The sequence below is a fragment of the Canis lupus genome, chromosome 16 (genome assembly GCF_048164855.1).
Source record: "Canis lupus baileyi chromosome 16, mCanLup2.hap1, whole genome shotgun sequence".
In the NCBI taxonomy this organism is placed as follows: Eukaryota; Metazoa; Chordata; class Mammalia; order Carnivora; family Canidae; genus Canis; species Canis lupus.
The window spans coordinates 58,550,880-58,570,160 of NC_132853.1; the positions used below are offsets into that span (position 1 = coordinate 58,550,880).

General features: G+C 52.0%; 1 protein-coding gene across 3 annotated transcripts in view; it reads right to left on the minus strand.

Moving 5' to 3' along the window:
• Positions 1-5,987: 5,987 nt before the first annotated feature.
• TIMP2 (TIMP metallopeptidase inhibitor 2) overlaps positions 5,988-19,281 on the minus strand; it is a 47,864-nt gene continuing 34,570 nt past the window's right edge. For all 3 annotated transcript variants that reach the window (XM_072781835.1, XM_072781834.1, XM_072781836.1), the window contains 3 exons: positions 18,516-18,624; positions 10,340-10,464; positions 5,988-8,902 (listed from right to left, as the gene is read on the minus strand). In XM_072781835.1, coding sequence (XP_072637936.1) covers positions 8,705-8,902; positions 10,340-10,464; positions 18,516-18,624 — 432 coding nt within the window. In that variant the 3' untranslated portion in view covers positions 5,988-8,704. The remainder of the gene's footprint in view (positions 8,903-10,339; positions 10,465-18,515; positions 18,625-19,281) is intronic.

Consider the following 19,281-nt stretch of genomic DNA (forward strand, 5'->3'; position numbering starts at 1 on the left):
GCATTACTGGAATGGCCAAATCCATTGCTTGAACCACCAAATAGAATAATATATTTAGGGACACCTGGGTGGCTCAGCAGTGGAGCATCTGCCTTCCACTCAGGGCATGATCCTGAGGTCCTGGGATCAAGTCCCCTATTGAACTCCCCACAAGGAGCCTGCTTCTCCCTCTATCTGTGTGTGTGTGTGTGTGTGTGTGTGTGTGTGTGTGTCATGAATAAATAGAATCTTAAAAAAAATAATATATTTAAAAGGCCCACCTGAAAACACTGCACACCTGTCTGGACACTTCCCCACTCCCCGAAGCTAATGGGAAAGCAAGGCTCTCCTTAGCATGGTCTCTAATGGCCCCTGGAGGCTGGCTCCTTGCCTGCTTTTTCTTCCTCATTCCCCCGCCACTCCCTGCCCTGGATCCCCTCGCAGAGCTAAATCCAAATGACCCCTAGACCCTAGTCAGGGTATCTTTGCTCCAGGCTCATGCTGGTCTTTGGCCTAAATTCCCTTTCCCCACTAGCCCGTCTACAAACTTCCCAGACACTACTTCCTCCAGGAAGTCTTCCTGGATTCCCTCCATCCCTGCCATTAGGTTGCTGTTGCCTTGGGCCAGCTGCACATTCCACTTACACATTCAATTGGAATGCTCTCTAGGCTGCCCCCTCCTCCGTGACCACTGGTAAAGCTCTGAGGATGTCTCACGCGTCTTAGTGTCCCTGAGCCTGGTGCATTGAAGGTACACTATGCATGAATATCTCTGAAACCCAACCAAACAGAAAATAAAGTGCTTAAGATAAGACAATGGAATAATCTCTAAATCCTAGAAGGAAAAAAGTAGAGAAACATTGAAGATAAAATAATAGTAGTCTCAAAACCAAGGCGGAGGCACCTGGGTGACTCAGTGGTTGAGTGCCTTCAGCTCAGGCCATGATCCTGGGGTCCTGGGATCAAGTCCCGCAACGGGCCCCCTGCAGGGAGCCTGCTTCTCCCTCTGCCTGTGTCTCTGCCTTGCTCTCTGTGTCTCTCATGAATAAATAAATAAATCTTAAAAAAAAAGAAAAAAAGAAATAATGTGCATTAACAGATTAACAGTACAGTTGCCCCGAAGTCACCTGTGGCTGGCCAAAGATTCGTGCTAATTTCTGGAGAGACCTAAATCGTATCTCTAACTGTAAATGATTTTTTTTAAATTGAAACTTCTAGTTTTTATTATTATTATTTTTATTTATTTATGATAGTCACAGAGAGAGAGAGAGAGAGAGAGGCAGAGACATAGGCAGAGGGAGAAGCAGGCTCCATGCACCAGGAGCCCGATGTGGGATTCGATCCCGGGTCTCCAGGTTCACGCCCTGGGCCAAAGGCAGGCGCTAAATCGCTGCGCCACCCAGGGATCCCTGTAAATGATTTTTTTAAAGTTTTTATTTATTTTGTTTATTCAAGAGAGACAGAGAGAGAGAGAGAGAGGCAGAGACACAGGCAGAGGGAGAAGCAGGCTCCATGTAGGGAGCCCGATGGGGGACTCGATCCCAGTTCTCCAGGATCATGCCCTGGGCTGAAGGCAGCACTAAACCGCTGGGCCCCCCTGGCTGCCCTCTAACTGTAAATTAATAATTCTGATTTTTACATCTGTTGTTGTGAGTTTGGTTCCTATGAGTCGCTCCGGCTGGGCCTACACAACCCTAACAATTTCCCGTTTCTAGAAACTGCCAAACCCTCCTCTGGCTGCACTCACCAAGGAAAAGCCACATGACAGGTTCCCAAAGCCGTATTAGACCTTCTCTCCTTGGACTATGGATGGGCTGCGATGGAATTTGACCCACAAAACTTACTTTTTCATGAATGTGTTTGGTGGTTTGGCCAAAAAATAGCCGACAGGCCTTAAATTCCTGTGCTGGCCACTCGCTTGCCTCCTCCTCCCCTCCCAAGGCAGTTTTCTCTCTCTAAAAAAAAAACTAAAAAAATTCAAAACAAAACAAAGGGATGCCTGGGTGGCTCTGTGGTTGAGCGTGTGCCTTCGGCTCAGGGTGTGATCCTGGGTCCAGGAATCGAGTACCACATCAGGGTCCCTGCAGGGAGCCTACTTCTTCCTCTGCCTGTGTCTCTGCCTCTCTGTGTGTCTCTCATGAATAAATAAATAAAATCTCAAAAAAAAAGGTAATAAATAAATGAATAATAAAAATAAAAACAAACAAAACCCCCCAAACCCCCCCCCAAAAAAAAACACGAAGCCAGCATAAATGCACAGGTGTGTATTTTCTCTGTGTGTGTAGGGATAGTTCCCCCCAAATGCTGACACCGAAATCCAGCTCGAACCTTTATAGAGGCCGCTGGTACCCCACTGTCCTCATGACCCCTTCTCCTCCTTGCCACAAACTACCTCCCTCCCCCAAAAGTCAACCCCACTACCCCTCACTTCATTCTTTTGGGTTTCGTTCCCTTTCTTAGGTCCCACTAGTTGTTCTCTGGGACGCAGTGTTACTTTGCACAGTGCTGTAACTGTTCTTTTTGAAGCAAGGCACGTATCCCTGTCTGGCCTCAGGACTAGATTGCATACATTTTTCAAGAGAGTCCAAGACTTTCTCTTTAAAATCCCAGCACCGGGATCCCTGGGTGGCACAGTGGTTTGGTGCCTGCCTTTGGCCCAGGGCGCAATCCTGGAGACCCGGGACCGAGTCCCACGTCGGGCTCTCGGTGCATGGAGCCTGCTTCTCCCTCTGCCTATGTCTCTGCCTCTCTCTCTCTCTCTTTGTGTGACTATCATAAATAAAATAAAAAAATAAAATCCCAGCACCACCTTGCATTGGAGCCTCCAAAGTCCGCAGGCGCCCAGGGAGGCACACAGAGCAGGCCCAAGTCGACTGTTCCTGCCGTGTCAGGGCCGGCCTGGGGAGGAGGGGGTACAGACCCCAGTGGGGCCCAGGCCAGAGGCTGTCTGTCCTGCAAGACTCCCATGGCAGGCGGCAGGCCCAGGACCGCTCTCTCTCGAGGGCCCAGGTCCAGGGTTAGTGTCTGGGAACTTGGATTTCGGGAGGGTTCCCCCATTCTCTGGTAAGAATGGATCCTGGGGCACCTGGCTGGCTCAGTAACTATGGAACATATGATGCTTGATCTTGAGGTTGTGAGTTCAAGCCCCATGTTGGTGTGGAGCCTATTTAAAACAACAAAAACAAAAAAAGAATGGATCCTGTGCCTCAAATGTTTATGCTGAGCACCTGCTCTCCTGCTGGGAGGCTGGAATTTTGCTACACGCTGGGGAGAGGGTGCCTGCATGACCAGCACCCAATAAAAACCACGGGGACAAGGTCTCTGTTGAGCCTCCCTGGCTGGAGTCTTGCACCTGGTGCCTCACAACTCCCCACCAAGGTGGCTTGAAGGGGTAAAGCAAAACATGTTGGGTGGCCTAAAAATAAAAATTAAACCTTCCTCTTTATTTCCAGGTCACGTATGCAGCATTGCCTCTGGACCCCGTCTTGGATCCCATCCTCAAACTCTCTTGAGCACTTGCTCTTTCTCTGCTATGGGCTCCCACCTGACACCCCACCATTTTGCAGACTCAGATTTGGACTTGCCTCACGTTTTTGTTTCATTTACCTGGGAAGGAATATTCCTTCTGGTTGTTAGGAAATGAAAAATGGACAGAACCGTGTTTGAGTCTTTTTTCTTTCACAGTTTGTTTCCTGAACGAGGAAATCTGCTGTTGGAGCCGATGGTGTCCCCAAATCAAAGCGCTGCTTTCGCTGCAGAGGACTCACAGCAACTGGGCGCGACAAGGCGAGCTGCGGGTCAGCTCTGAGCTCGAACCCAAGGCTAAAGATAGAACCTGTTCATACAGGAGTTTCAAAGTCTTACTGTAAGATCTGTGGTAGCAGAAGGTTGTCCATAATAAAACTGACCCCAGAAAAATATCTGCGGCTCCCCTGTTTCGTTAAGTTAGATCAGTTGAACATACCCATTAACAATTAGGAGGGAAGGGGTGCCCGGGTGGCTCAGCGGTTTAGCGCCACCTTCAGCCCAGGGTGTGACCTCGGGGTCCCGGGATCGAGTCCCACATGGGGCTCCCCACAGGGAGCGTGTTTCTCCCTCTGCCTGTGTCTCTGCCTCTCTGTGTGTGTCTCTCATGAATAAATAAAATCTTAAAAAAAAAAAAAAAACAATTAACAGGGAAAAGCTAGTGCTACCCAAACTTCTCGATGTTTTAACCAGTCCTGGTGGCTGCCCCGGGGCCTTTTCACATTGGATTCTGCAGTATCTGTTGCTGCAAACCCTCATGTGTCTGTTGGGGGTTCGGACCCCAGTCCCCCATTCACATTCCTTTCACAGAATGAGTGAGCCTGAGGATGGGAATAATGGTGTCTGGAGCATCTGCAACAGTCTGCTCACCCTGTAAGTGGGCCCTCAAACCAATTCAAAATTGTTTGCAAAGACAGAGAAAATTCGGATAATAATGGGGTCATAGGTGCATGGAGTTTGTTAGCTCACTCTCTGCATTTCTTTATATATTTGAAAATTTCCATAATGAGAAGTGTTTTTCAGAAGTCACATTTGACCTCAATTACATAAAATAAATGACATCGGTAGCAGTCGTCTGAGCATTGTTTGCTAGGACCCCATGGGGCCTACAGGCCCGGAGGAGCACAAATGCCAGGCAAGGGTATTTACACAGCACAGAGGGTTTTGATAGCACTCTTCTGACATGTGGCTCAACCGTTTCCCTCATTGAGCAGGTGGAAAAAACAGGCCAAACATTTCTGCCATAGGTGATAGGAAATGCATGACATTTAATGTTTAGTGATACAGGCATCAATGCAAACTTTGTCCCCTACTAGCCTCTCTGTGGCCTCACAAAGGCATCCAGAAGCTTGTTCCTGCTGACCGGGTAGCAGCTGCATTAAATGGGAAACACCAACCTTCTGGTGTGTCCCTGATGTGACGAATCCACAAATGGCCCAGGGGGTGAGGAAGTATTCAAACAGACCTTTAAAGAGTTTTTTTATGGTGACCTGAAGCGACGTGAGACTTGGTTCAAGTTTAGGTTATGACGGGGCCGTCTTTCCCAGCTTAAGAGGAGGAGAGGAGGAAAACCTGTAGAAAACAGAACCTCGAGAGCAAATGCAATGTACAGCCCTTATTAGGGTCCTGATTCAAGCCAGTGGACCATCATAAAGCATGGAAGAGATGTCAACACTGACTAGACACCAATGGATCCTAATGACATTTTTAAGGTGCGATAAAAGTATTTTGGAAATGTTGTAGGTTTTAAAAAAAATTTTTTAGTAATCTTTGTACCCAAGATAGGGCTCGAACCCACAGCCCCTGAGATCAAGAGTCCCATGCTCTACCAACTGAACCAGCCAGGAGCCCTGGAAGTGTTATTTTATTTTATTTTATTATTTTTTATTATTTATTTATTTACTTTTATTTTATGGTTTTTAATTTTTTTATTTTTTGGAAGTTTTTTTTTTAAATAGTTATTATTTTTAAAAGATATGGACTGAAACATTTACTGATAGTAGTTTCATGTCTGGAATTCCCCTTTGCGGTAACCTTGGGCGGGCTGTGTGGGGTGAGGGTGTCAGCAAAGAAGGAAGACGAGGACCATGAATTGCATAGTGTTAGAGATGCACGATGGGCACAGGGCTCTGCTTTCCTAGGTTTGTGTGCCGGGAACGCTCCAGGACAGAAAGTGAGATGCACGTGCCAAATGAACAAAGGGGCCCCTGTCACATGCGCTCTCCTCTTGGCCGATCTAAGAAAACCACGTTCCCGGTTGCCCGCCCCCTCTCTCTGCTGCACTTTCCCACGTTCTCCCCAAAGCACCCAGAGCCTCTCCTTCTCCGGGACACACGTCGCCACCTCCACGGGACAGGCTCCTCTGGAGGTGCTCAGTTCTTTTTATTTTTATTTATTTTTATTTTTTAATTTTTATTATTTTTTTTGAGGTGCTCAGTTCTTAAGCTAGGACGTCGGATATAGCCACCCAGACAGAGCCAGCGTTCTTGATATAATACTGTTTATTGTCCATTGACCGAGCGATCACTCAAGAATGATACAAAGCATCGGAGACATGCGCAGTCTGCTTGTCAACGTTCAACAGCTCTCACGTCTTCCCAGCACAGGAAGGTCTCAGACTTCATATTCCAGCAAAAACACATTGCCCAAAAGTTAAAACAAAACAAAACAAAACAAAACAAAAAAACAACCCAAGCAAAAACAAACACAATCAAACAAAGCTTTAAATTATGGCAGCAAGTCCGATATTTCTTAATACTTAACAAGCAAAGGTTTGAAAATAACTACAATGTAAACTTCATTTTAAATATTTTGAGTTGCTTGCATGAAGACAAGAATGGAGGGAGGAACGAGCAGTGCGTAGAACATAACATATAAATTAAACAATGCCGAATGGAGAGCCTTCTTCTACTACATGCACGTTGCAATGGTTTACTCTGACGGTATTTGAGTGGCTTTGTCTCTTGGCTGCCACTGGGCACTTCATCTTGGTTTTTCTGTTTCTGTTTTTGTTTTCTGCTCAGCATGGCTAGAAGACCAATGTGTGTGGATTGAGTATAAAGGCCATCTTTTGGAACCGACCAACTCAAAGACCCTTTACTCTGTAATGATTTGAACCAGAGAACAAAAGGTAGCAGATGGAAAAAGCAACCATACTCAAAGAAGGAAAGAAAACATCTGAAGGAATCCACCATCATAGGCTAGCTACCATGCCCTGCTTTCCATTCTGGGTCAAATGCTTCCACGATGCAGAAACCTTAAAAAAAAAAAAAAAAAAAAAGTGCAAGTCTAATGCCTACCAAGGGTAATAAAAAAACACAGCACAGGAATGATTACAACAGATGTCAGAAACAAACTGAAACATTAAAAAAAAATCAGCAGAAACAGGAGTAAATGTTACATATGATAACACCATACAGGAAGCAAACGGGGGTGGGGTGTTATATTGATTGGAGGGGTCTGGTGATCTTGTATATACTGAAATCACATGGACTGGTCCATTATGACATCTTACAAACTTTCTATCACTGTACAGCATGAAAACACCCTGGAAGCGGGGGCTAATTCCTGGATTTTCTCCTAGTCTGCCCAAGAGAGGGAAGTCATCAAAATCTACACTGACCAGGTCCCGGCAGGCATGGGGGCTCACACGCCACTTGGGGGTCAGGAGTCTTACAGGTGCTTTGGGGTCACCGCTGAACAGAGCAACACTGAGAACATGGTGACTTTGGAAGCATTCTGCAGAAGGACCACTCACAGGCGGACAGACTTGGGTTGCAGCGTGTGCGTGCGCACGTGCTCGTGTACAGGTGTGTTTGCCCGACATGCAAGAAAAACTCACAAGAGTTTATCTTTACAAGTAGGAAGAAAAAGATTTTCGTTACTGACAGATTTCTGCCTGCATCAACCTCCATTTTACTTGCAGCAGAAAACCACATTTAGGATAAAACAACAGGTTCTCTAGTCCCCCTATGATGTTTTATGACCAAGAGATCTTAATGTGACAAATATACATGGAGGTTGGTACACCTGGAGCTTGGGTTCATACAACAACTGAGAATTCCTCTTTCAAACAACGGGATGTTGGCCACAGCATCCGGGAGGCCCAGAGAGAGATCCATCGAACTCGCCTACCTCCCCGTTTTTCCCTTCCTAGGTAAGACTTCACAACATGCCCAGCTAACTTCACTCACAGAAATCCATGCCCAGCACAGTGACCGTCCGTCTTGGAGGGAGGGGCTCTGAGGTGCGTTGGGGGGCACAGCAAGACCCAGTTTTCAATGGCCCCTGGATGTGCAAACAGGGCACAGCCAGCCCAGGCCGCTGGCCACACGCAACCCCTTGCAAAGCCAGCGTGTGCAACTCATCTGGAAGCCTGATGGCAGAAGGAGGAGCAAGCCAAAATGACTTCAGAAGCCTGGGAGTAAACTGCAAGGGGAGCCAAGCGTCCCCCCCAAATGTCTGCCCTCAGGGCGGAATGCCATAGACTCCCCCAGTGTCAGGGCATGTGGTGGGGGCACTGGAAGGACTTGGCTGAAGCTGAAACATGTCACCCACTTCATACGAGGCCCTGGAGCGTGGCTCCCACTGCGATTCTGCTGATTAACAGGATTAACCGCGGCTCCTCCGAGAGCCCACCACTGGTCCAGGGCTGCTTCTGTATTTATGGGAGTCACAGGTACCGGGAGTCCACGAGGAGCACAGAGGAGACAGGGGCACTTGCAAGGGGCAGGGCCTGCCACCCTAGGGCCAGAGGTGTGGAAGCTGCAGGAAACGAGGGACTTGCCCCTCTCAAGATGAAAGGGACCTGGTAGGCCTGCTACACAGTCTTGCAACGACCCTCAAAATTTTCTGCAAAATGCACATTTCCAGGCTCTGCCCTGACCAGGCCTGGGGGACGCCCATGTGCGACCTGCTCAGTGTTTGTGACAGTGTCAGGGCTGGGGCTGGGCCCGTGCGCCCCAGCCCTGCCTGCACCCAAGGATGGAAGCCTGGGACACACACCGCCCAGGCCGGCAGTTGGGGTGAGGGCCCACGGCCATGTTTCAAAGGGAGGTGGGGGTAAGAGGAGAATCATACTAATTTAGACCCACTTGGATGACTGTTTTATTCATGCTGTTTCCGGGAAGGGATGTCAGAGCTGGACCAGTCTAAACTCTTGGAGGCTTTTCCGTTGGCCAAAGGGGTGCTGTTGGCCTGCTTACGGGTCCTCAATATCGAGAAACTCCTGCTTGGGGGGTGCTGCTCCGCGGTACCATGCACAGGAGCCGTCGCTTCTCTTGATGCAGGCGAAGAACTTGGCCTGATGCCCGTTGATGCTCTTCTCCGTGACCCAGTCCATCCAGAGGCACTCATCCGGAGACGAGATGTAGCACGGGATCATGGGGCAGCGCGTGATCTAGGAAGACGGACACGGAGGCGGATTCGGTCAGGGACCGAGGCCACTCAAGGGGGCATCTCCAGAGCCTAGCCACATGCCCCGCAAAGATGTTCAAGGGCAGTTTGTTAAATGAATGACCACATGAGCGCAGAGGCGGGGGGCAGGGGTGGCGGCGGGGAGTGGGGGCTCGAGTCAACTGCTCCATCCGCAGCCTTTCCTGAGCGCCCCCTCCTCTCTAAACAGCAGCAGGCAGCCTACCTGGGAGGGGGCAGGGCCAGGAGGACCCTGGGCAGTAGCCCCCGCACCCACACCCACTGTAGGTGCCCCTCTGCTCTGGGCCATCTGGTCTACCATCCCTGAGCCTGAGCAAAGGCTTCAGTGCTGCCCTCCCCCCCACCACCACAGAGGGTCTGAAATTCCCTGGAGCTGGGTTCCAAATGAAAAGGTTGGTATCTTTCCCTGAAGCATATGCATGGGCTTTGAGGGGATCGGCAAGTAGCATCTCTGCGGAGGAACCAAGTCCACAAGAGGGGCAGGGAGGAGCTCGTTTTGATTGCACGTTGGACACGGAGGACTTTGCTCCACGTCCATGTGGCTGTAGGTCACAATTCTCACTTTGAATGAGCCGAGGGACTGGCTCGTGATGATGTGCCAGCGCTAGCACGAGGGCTGCGTGAGCAGCGCCCATCAGCAGAAGCCAGTCCCTGCAGCCTTCCGGCCCCAGACCCACTTCCAGGGACAGAGGCGCCCTGGTGCCTGGTGGTGCTTCCTGCTGGGGCCCGAGGCTCGGGCGGCGGGAGAGAGAGGACCCAGGCCTGGGGCCCTGGAGATCCTTCTGCCTACAGCTGCACTTAATGTTGGTGCTGCTCTAACTGCTTAGCACGACCTCTGGGACATTTTAATCTATTTATTTGAGGGGGGAACACGAGCAGGGGCACAGGGAGTGGGACAAGCAGACTCCCCACGGAGCAGGGAGCCCAACGTGGGGTTTGATCCCAGGACCCCGAGATCATGGCCTGAGACTGAGGCACCCAGGCACCCCTCCAGGCTGTTTGTAAGAAGGAGGTGGGGTGTCAGGGTTCTCCGTGGCCCCAGGGCCTGGATATGGCTGGAACACTGGCCCTCGGGCTGGGATGTTCTTTCCCAAGGCACTCAAGTCTTTGCACTTGTGCATCTGTAAAGAGTACTCACAGCACCCTGTCCTCTCCAAAAAATTCCTCCCCCGGGAAGGTCTCCTTCCCAGGAGCTACTGGCCACAAGGCCAGATGCCCCTGACCTCCCAAATATCCATCTACAGGGGCATGCCTCCTCGGGGCTCCTGGCTGTGGAGAGGCCGTCCCTCCCCAGAGCCCTGTCCTGAGGACCCCGGGGCCTGAGAGGCCCTGGAAAGCCCGGCAGTCCTCCTGGAGAAGGAGGTGATGAGGTAAAGCCCAGAGGCAGGTGGTACCAGCTTACCTTGCACTCACAGCCCATCTGGTACCTATGGTTCAGACTCTTCTTCTGGGTGCTGCTCAGGGTGTCCCAGGGCACGATGAAGTCACAAAGGGTGATGTGCATCTTGCCGTTCCCCTCGGCCTTTCCTGAGGAGACAGGGATCACCCAGCTCAGCACAAGATACGGGTCCTCCTCCTGCCGACCTCCGGCACCCAAGTGCAGCTTGGGTGCGTGGAGGTTCATTGCCCATGACACCGTGTGTTGTGCGCTGAGCAGCAGCCCCGCCAAGATTTCCATGTGAAGCCCTGACCCTCAGCACCTCAGGATGCACCTGCATCTGGAGATGAGATTAATTGAGATCACGTGGTGGGGGGGCCCACATGCAATAAGAAAGGCGTCCTTATAGGAAGAGATCAGGACACAGACGCGGACAGAGGGACAGGCACTGAGGCCTCGGGGAGGAGACGGCCATCTGCGAGCCCAGGAGAACCAGCCCTGCCCACGCCTGGATGCCGGACTCCCAGCCCCCAGGACGGGGAGGGAGTCAATGCCTGGTCTGTGCCGCTTTGTCCCAGCAGCCCGCACTGACGGGCACACCATGGACTGTCCGCTCGGAGCACAGAAAGGACACGTGCTCACCGTAGAGCCCTTGGCAGACAGGGAAGGGACACGAAAGAAACCTCCCGTTTTCCTACAGCTAGCCCTCAGACGCATTTCCTTCCAATATTCTTTCACACGTGTGTGTTTGCACAAAAGAGATCGTGTGTGTACATCACGTTTTCCCTGTTTTATCGTTCACAAACATGTTGTCCATTTGACGTTGAACTTGTCTGGGTTTTTCCACCGCGAACAGCAAAAACATGGATCTGCATCAAGCTGGAAATCAGCTCCGACGTCCCTTCACCGCGGAGGCGGCGGCACTGTTTGTCCTTCCTACCTCGGGCCTCCCAGTCGACTCCTCCCTTCCTCTCCCGAAGCGCTCGTGCTGGTGGCAGCCCTGGCACGAGCCAAGTGCATTCAGGTGAGGCCTGAGAGGTCACCTCAAATCTCGGCCTTCCAGCGAGCGGTGAGCCGTGGAGCCCGGCGGGGTGGCGGGGGGCTCCCCGAGGGGCAGGTGGGAGCCGGGGCTGCACCCTGGGCTCTCCGCTTGACAAAGCTCTGGGACGGCCGACGTAGTGATCTCAGGCACAGCGCCGGCTGCGGAGGATCCACGAATAGAAATGCACTTCGGGGCATAACGCAGCTTGGCGACTGCGCCCCAGTCTCGAATAAATCAAACCGGGACCCCTGGCCGGGTAGAAATGCGGGTCGGCTGTCCTGAGGCTATGCACGGGGACGTCCTGTGTGCCGGGCAGGTCGCGGACACACTCCCTGGATGGGGACTGGGATGCTCTCACTTCTGTGCTAGCGGCCCGCTTACCTCCGGGAGCTCTACTTTCCCTCGTACCTGTTCAGACTCAAACGACATGCCAGGTGCAGAAAAGGATCAAGGAGCAGGATTGCTGCCGGAGCGTTTGTTCTGAATCCTAACCACTAATGGAAGAGAAGCGTTTGGGTGGTTCTAAGTACTTCTAAAATAGGCGTTTGCCTTTTTCTCCCCCTGCTAAAACTATATAGGCACTTCTAGGAGTTCAGAGTAGCCGAAGGGGGGGCAGGCAAGGGACAGATGGCAAAGAGCTCATTACTGCCTCCCTGTCCGTCCCCCCCACCCTGCAGCCCCTCCAGCCCAGCCTGGTGGTGCCTGACAGTCGGTCCGGGTGGGACTCATGCTGGCTCCACCCTCCGAGTTCACCAGCGCTGTCTGCTGCCTGACTCGCGATGGCCCACTCTGTGCTGTTCTTTGCCCTTTTTTTTTTTTTTTAAGATTTTATTTATTTGTTTGAAAGAGAGAGAGAGAGAGACAAGGAGCAGGGGGGAGGGGTAGTGGGAGAGAGAGGAGCAGACTCCCTGCTGAGCAGGGAGCCTGATGGAGGCTCCATCCCAGGGCCCTGGGATCTGACATGAGCCGAAGGCAGAGCTTCACCGATTGAGCCACCCTGGCGCCCCTTTCCTTGCCTTTCTTAGGCGTCTTGCTCCTTAACCAGATCATAGGTATGAAGGGTAAGAGTTAAGCCTGCATCTTTTTTTAATCCACGGTTCCTCACACATTGTAAACTGCGCAATAAAAGTTTACTGACAACACCATGGGTATTTGTTCTAACAGTTTGCTTCATCATCTGCCTGTTTTTTGCTACCTTCCCTGTTGACCTTTTCGCCACCAATTCATGCTCCGGCTGAGAGTAGCACATGGACGGACGCGGAGATGCAGCACGCAGAGTGTACCTTCCACGGTCCCGGCCATGGGGCTCCTGTTCACCTTGGAGGTCACGTATAAACGAAACAGCATCTCAGAAAGTTCAAAGGACACCCCTTCAGTACAGGTACAGTCATTAAGGCTTGGTTGGGCCCTGGGCCCGCACGACGTGAACATCTGTTACAACACCCTCCTACGTCTGCCTTGGAAAAACGCACAGTCTTCCTTGGAGAGAAAAACAGGAATTAATTAAAATTTGTAACTGAGGACTGTAGGCTTCTTTTTCCTCTTGGAGGAGAGGACTGCAGAAGAAAATTATAGGGCCAATTCTGTAACAGTTCCTGAACATGAGTGTCTCATGGTGCCCAGCTCAACATGTGAACTTGAGTCATCAGCCCAAGAGGAGGTGGGCTGCCTCGGGCCGTGCGGTCACTCCTGGGGCCACTGCCAGCGCTGGCTGAGTGGTTTACTGTGCCCCGTGATTTCTGGGTGGCCCATCCTGCCTCCAGGAGAACAAGATGGAGAGTCTGTGCTCAGAAAGTAAACACCAGATTTGACCCAGAGCCATCTCACCCGGCTGGGGGAAGAAGTCAGGTTTCTCCATAACGGGTGTGCCAGCCTCTGCTAGAAGTGCCTTTTGTTGATCATAGGCTCCAGGGCCAGCTAGAAACTAAAATGTGCCCCATGTCCCTTGTTTGCTTCCAGTATTACCCATGAAATAGCCGTATATGACAAGCGCGGTTACAAGCAGATGGATCTTCAAACAAAATATATCTTCTTCGGTTTAACTACAGGCGGAGCTACGATTTGGATGGTTTTGGTTGTAGCCAGCCTTTAAGACGTGCCCTACCGTTACTTGGAGAATTGTCTTCTGGTTCAGATGGGGACGGTGTAATGGCCCCGGGTGTAGGAACAGCACAGGACACACACGTGTTACATGATAAGTAGCAAAGACGAACGAGTGAGCTTCTGTATGAGAATATCAACGTTTGCAAAGTAACCAAGACGGTCAGGCTTTTTACCTTTGACTCACAATGCTTCCTTTGTTTTTTGTTTTTTTCCAAAGATTTATTTATTTATTCATGAGAGACACAGAGAGAGAGGCAGAGACACAGGCAGAGGGAGAAGCAGGCCCCATGCAGGGAGCCCGATGTGGGACTCGATCCTGGGACTCCAGGATCATGCCCTGGGCTGAAGGCAGCGCTAAGGCCCTGAGCCACCCGGGCTGCCCACGACATTTCCTTTGGATGCAGAAGCCTCTTCCTTCCAGAAGAGGGGCTGAGCAAAATAGATAAAGAGATTCTCCTACCACGTCCCCTGAAATAACACAAGGCAACCACTAGCGAAGTAATCCCCGCAAAGCGGCTGTGTGCAGCCTCTTCCCTCAGCTCTTGTTCTGCACCCACACTTTCTAAGCAGCCACGTGGGACACGCACGCTTCATGGTCCGTGGGACAGGGAGAGAGGACTTGAGCCACATACTCGGCAGACATGACATGCCGGGGCTCCTGACTGCTGGACACAATCCATCTTCTGGGCTGTCGTCCCTACAGTCCGGCCTATCCATCTCATGGAATAGAAGGCAGCGCCAGGGTCCTCAGGATCTCTGGACAATAGGCAGGACCGAGTGACCACAAAGAGCCCCAGGAGATGAAAATAATGTCCGGAGGCACCTCTGTAAAGGAGGTGACAGGCCTCGGCTGCTCGGGCTCAGCCCTCTGCAATGAAAGGTCTTCTGCCTCTGACCCAGGGCAAGGAAGGTTCTGGTTAGATGCCAGCTCTCGCCACCAGCTATACACTGGTCTCTCCTGGGGAGCTTCAGAAATGTTGATGCCCAGGCCACATCCCTGGAGATCCTGCTTGGAACTGGTCTACAGTGCCACCTGGGATCCAGGACATCTAACAAACACCCCAAGGGAGTCCAACAGGCTGTGCAGGTGGAGGGCTGCTGGCTTAGATGCTGGAGCCACGAGATTTCTAAAACCTGGACCACAGCAGAGCATCAGAGGCCTGGGGACCAGGAAGATCCTCCTGGCAGTGTGGCCCAGGCACGGGCGTACTGGGGAATGCCTAACAACCAGCTCCCACTCCACCCCCAGGAGAGAGAGCCCCAGTGCTCGGCACCTGCCAAATCCACGCCACGAACACTCGCACCCTGGTTTCCTTCAAGGCACCAGGGAGAGAGACATCAAGCAGAATTTAACAATCGGTGTGTGAAAGCGGGTTCAGGCACACGCCATGGGACCAGGCGCACACTGTTCACCTCTCTACTCCTCCGATTCCCTCATCTGTAAAACGGGGACCAGACCAGCACCTTCACCGTAAGGAGCTGTGAGGACTGAACAGAACCCACGCGAGGAGCGTTTAGAGACCGGCAGGGCCAGGAAAGGGGCATTTTCCTATTTCCGTGAACAGGGCGACGTGAAGCCTGGTATGTGAAACCAGACCTAGGTCACCTTCCCACCCAGGAGCCCACGGGGTGGGACTCGGGGGTCCTCGCTCCCTCCGCGAGCAGCTCTGCAGTCTGGCCGGCTGCCTCTAGAGGGCAGTGCGAGGAGCCCGACCCCGGGGCCAGGTGCTCCTGAAGGGTTAGTCCTCAGGGACCCGCACAAAACCAGGTGTTGAAACCCAGAGGCTGTTGATTCCTTAGGGCAGCAAGTTCCCTGCACCATGGGAGGACTCGTCTCCTTCCCCTTCTCTCCAGGGCTTATTTTTCTGACCATAAAAGCAATAGATGTCATTTGTAAAATGTCACCAATACGGGGACGTATCAAAAGGAGACAAAACAGACGCTGATGGTCCCGTGCACACACGGACCCGGGTCCCCTGAACGGCCTTCCCTGTGGGCCCGCACCCCACGTGCCACGTGTTCTGGGCACCTGCCTGCCTTGCCGTCCCCCGTATCACGGGGACAGCACCGTCAGGAAGGTCCCTGCTTCGTGATTCTGTCCCCATCCCTCTCTTTCTCTCTCTCTCTCTGGTTGACTTTGTTTTTCTTACTGTAAAAATAGTAGATACTGCAAATGTAAAATGGTGCAGCTGCTTTGGAAAACAGTCTGGCAGTTCCTCAAACGATTAAACATAGTCACCATATGCCCTGAAATTCTACTCCTACACAGTGGCCCGAGAGGGATGAAAACACAGCCACGCAAACACTTGATGGGAGCTGAGAGCAGCGTCGTGCACACGAGCCCAAAGGTGGAAACAGCCCCGATGTCCACCAGGTGACACATGGGGAGACACACTATGGTCTATCCAGTCAATGAAATAGCATTCAGCCAGAAAAAGGAGTCAAGTTCTGACTCACGCCACAACGTGGATGAACTTTTCAAATGCCGCGCTGAACACTGTGTCGAGTGACGGACGCCAGACACAAGGGACCAGAGTCTACAGTTCCATTCACAGGACTGAGAAATAGGGAAACTCACAGAGTCAAAAAAAAGAAAGAAAAATAAAACAGACTGGTGGTTGCTGGAGCTGGGGTGAGAGGCGTGGGGGCCGGGGGTGGGGGTAAAACAGCTGAAGGGTACAGGGTTCTCCAACCGTGGCCGTGGCTGTGCACACCTTGATGAATCACCCAAACCGCTGAATGACGCCCTTTAAATGGGTGAATGGTATGTTGTGCGAGTTATAGCTCAATAAAACTTAAGAAATAGTAGGTGCTCTTAAGAAAACCTTTAGAAAGGTCAGAAGTGCCCATAAAAGAAGGAAAAAAATCTCCCATCATCCCCAAGGAAAGGGACAGAAGTCTTGATGGAACCAGTCACATGGATGCTGAGCATGAGCGTTGTAAGGGAGGGAGGTGTTACCCAAGGAGAGGTGAGCCCCGTGTCTTCTGCCCCACTTGCTCCCCACTGCATCCTCTCCATCCCCCCACCCCTGGCAGGGACCCCCAGGTGCCCGAGGCACAGCCTATGCTTGCACCTGCCACCCAAGACGGTCTCTTCCTCCCGAGCGCTTGCTTGATGCTCACAGTCCCCACCCCAGCCCACGCCCCCAAAAAACACTTGTTTTATTCTCTAGTTTCTTCTCCTGTCCCCACAGTGGGAACATGTGTGCACCTCCCTCCAGGAGGAGCTCTCCTGTTGAACTCCCGTCACACCAGGTGCAGTGCAAGGCACCTAGTGGGCACCCACTAAGCATGTATTGTTTTTTTTTTTAAATATTCTCCATGGGCAGCCCAGGTGGCTCAGCAGTTTAGTGCCGCCGTCAGCCCAGGGCCTGATCCTGGAGACCCGGGATCGAGCCCCACGTCAGGCTCCCTGCATGGAGCCTGCTTCTCCCTCTGCTTGTGTCTCTGCCTCTCTCTCTCTCTGTGTCTCTCATGAATAAAGAAAATCTTTTAAAAAATAAATAAAATATTCCCCATGAAAAAAAAATTATCCATGAATGGGGGAAAAAGTACAAAGAATCCAAACAGAAGGAAATCCCCCGAATCACAGAGATTTTGGGTTCAGAATGTACTTCTATGATTACATTTGGCTTGTATCACAAAACTAAACGTCAGACTAGGGGAGCTGTCCCCTCCACTCCGTCTCTTCCCAAGTTTGCGACCCAACTCCTATTTCCTCGGAAAGAGGGCGGTGATGTTCCAGCCTGACCGAGACCGCACTGGCCAGTCCTGCGGCCACCAGCTGCACATCGCTGCTTACACGTACATATGAAGTCAAATTAGAGCCCCAGTTTCTGAGCACTCAGTAGCCACATGCAGGGAGCGGCTGCCAAAGACAGCAGCACATGCAGCATTTCCATCATCCCTATTAGACCAGTGGGTCTCGACTTGGGGACCGAGGGGACTGTCAGGGGCATTTGGGGATGTCTGGAGACACCACAATTCGGGGAGGGATTTTGGGGCAACCAGCGAGTACAGGCCAGGGATGTTGCACAGGACAGCCCCACGGTGAAGAATGACCCGGTCCCGAATCTCGGCCGTGGTCTCTCCCCAGAACAGACTGTTGCTCAGCCTCAGAAGGAAGGACGCCCTGACCCCTGCTACGTCGTGGAGGAACCTGGAGGACGTGATGCTCAGTGAAGTCAGCGTCACAAAGGACAAACACTGTCTAATTCCAGTTCCATGGGAGTCCCCAGAGGAGCCAAATCCCAAGACAGACAGTAGGACGGTGGGCGCCAGGGGCCGGGGGAGGCGACTGGGCAGCTGGTGTTTCATGTGGACAGAGTTTCGGTTTTACAAGATGAAAGGAGGGAGGGATGGTGGTATTGCCGTGCGACAGCGGGAATGTGCTTAACGCTAATGAACCGGACACTTAAAAATAGTTAAAACGGCAGACTTTACGTATGTTTTACTGTGATGAAAAAGAAAAAGAAAGGAAAGAAAGAAAGAAAGAAAGAAAGAAAGAAAGAAAGAAAGAAAGAAAGAAAGAGAAAGAAAGAAAAAAAGAGAAAGAAAGAAAAGAAAGAAAAAAGAAAGAAAGAAAGAAAGAAAGAAAGAAAGAAAGAAAGAAAGAAAGAAAGAAAGAAAGAAAGAAAGAAAGAGGCGATGAACAAAGTTGCTGCACAGGTAGAGGACATCCTGATACCAGCAGATTTAACACTTTTTTTTTTTTTTTTAACGCCTCCCGCCCAGCGGTGAGCATTTCCAGCATCTGGCAGGTGCCTTCCTTTCAGGAGCAAAAGGCAAAAATGCTCACCTCTTGGTGTCTGCCCCGACCTCGCATCACCTGTGGATACCGGTTTACGTGTTTCCCCATCAAGGCAGGCACCCTGGTTCCCCCGTTGTGGGGGGCAGGCGAGAATCCACCAGGAATTCTCAGACGGGAAGAGGCAGGGAAGCCCAGAGGCTTCGGGACAGCCCCGCGGTGCCTCGGGCTCCCCGCAGCCCTGGGGGCCTGGACACAACACCCCGACGGCCTCTAAGAACGTGCCACGTGCACATCCATCTACATACCCGCAATGAGATACTCCTTCTTTCCTCCGATGTCCAGGGAGACCCCGCATACGGCGGAGGAAGGAGCCGTGTAGATAAACTCTATGTCCTTGTCTGGTCCTTTGAACATCTGGAAAGACGAAGGTGAGACGTGAGCAGACCCGGCCCACACGGCCAACAGAGTCCGCGTCCCCCGCCCCGCAGAGAGGCAAGTGTATCTCCAGGTGACTCCGACCCATCGGGGAGGACCACTTCCTTAGGGTATTGGCAGGAACTTTGATCAAGCGTTGGCTACTTGATGGGGGAGGCACCATGGCTATGACTCCAGGGGTCAGTGGGGTTTGACTTCTCAACTGCTCCTCTACTTTGGGGATGAGCCTGCCGCCCAGATGGAGGGTTCCCGCCACGGCCGGGGATCCCTGCTGCCCCACTGGGTGGGGATAGTGACAGCTGGGGACGTGAGTGTGCGCTGAGGATGGCCCTCCATCCCTCCATCCGGGCTGTGGGGTGCATGCAGCCCAGCAGAAGCTGGGGGTGTGGGGGAGGGAGAAGGTGGAAGGGGCAAAGCGCACACGCTCAGGGACCACACGACAGAGGACGCACACCCTCGGGCTGTGCGAGTCCATGGAGCTTCATGAGGATTTCTGCTGTGCCTACCCCAAGGTGACTAGCACGGGGTTTGGGGGGAGGGCGGAGTTTCAACAAGCAAACCCCAATAAAAAGGGGCCATCCCAGTATCCTGAGATGCAAAAGCTCAGCTCATCCCACCCAGGGAAGGTGAGGCCGA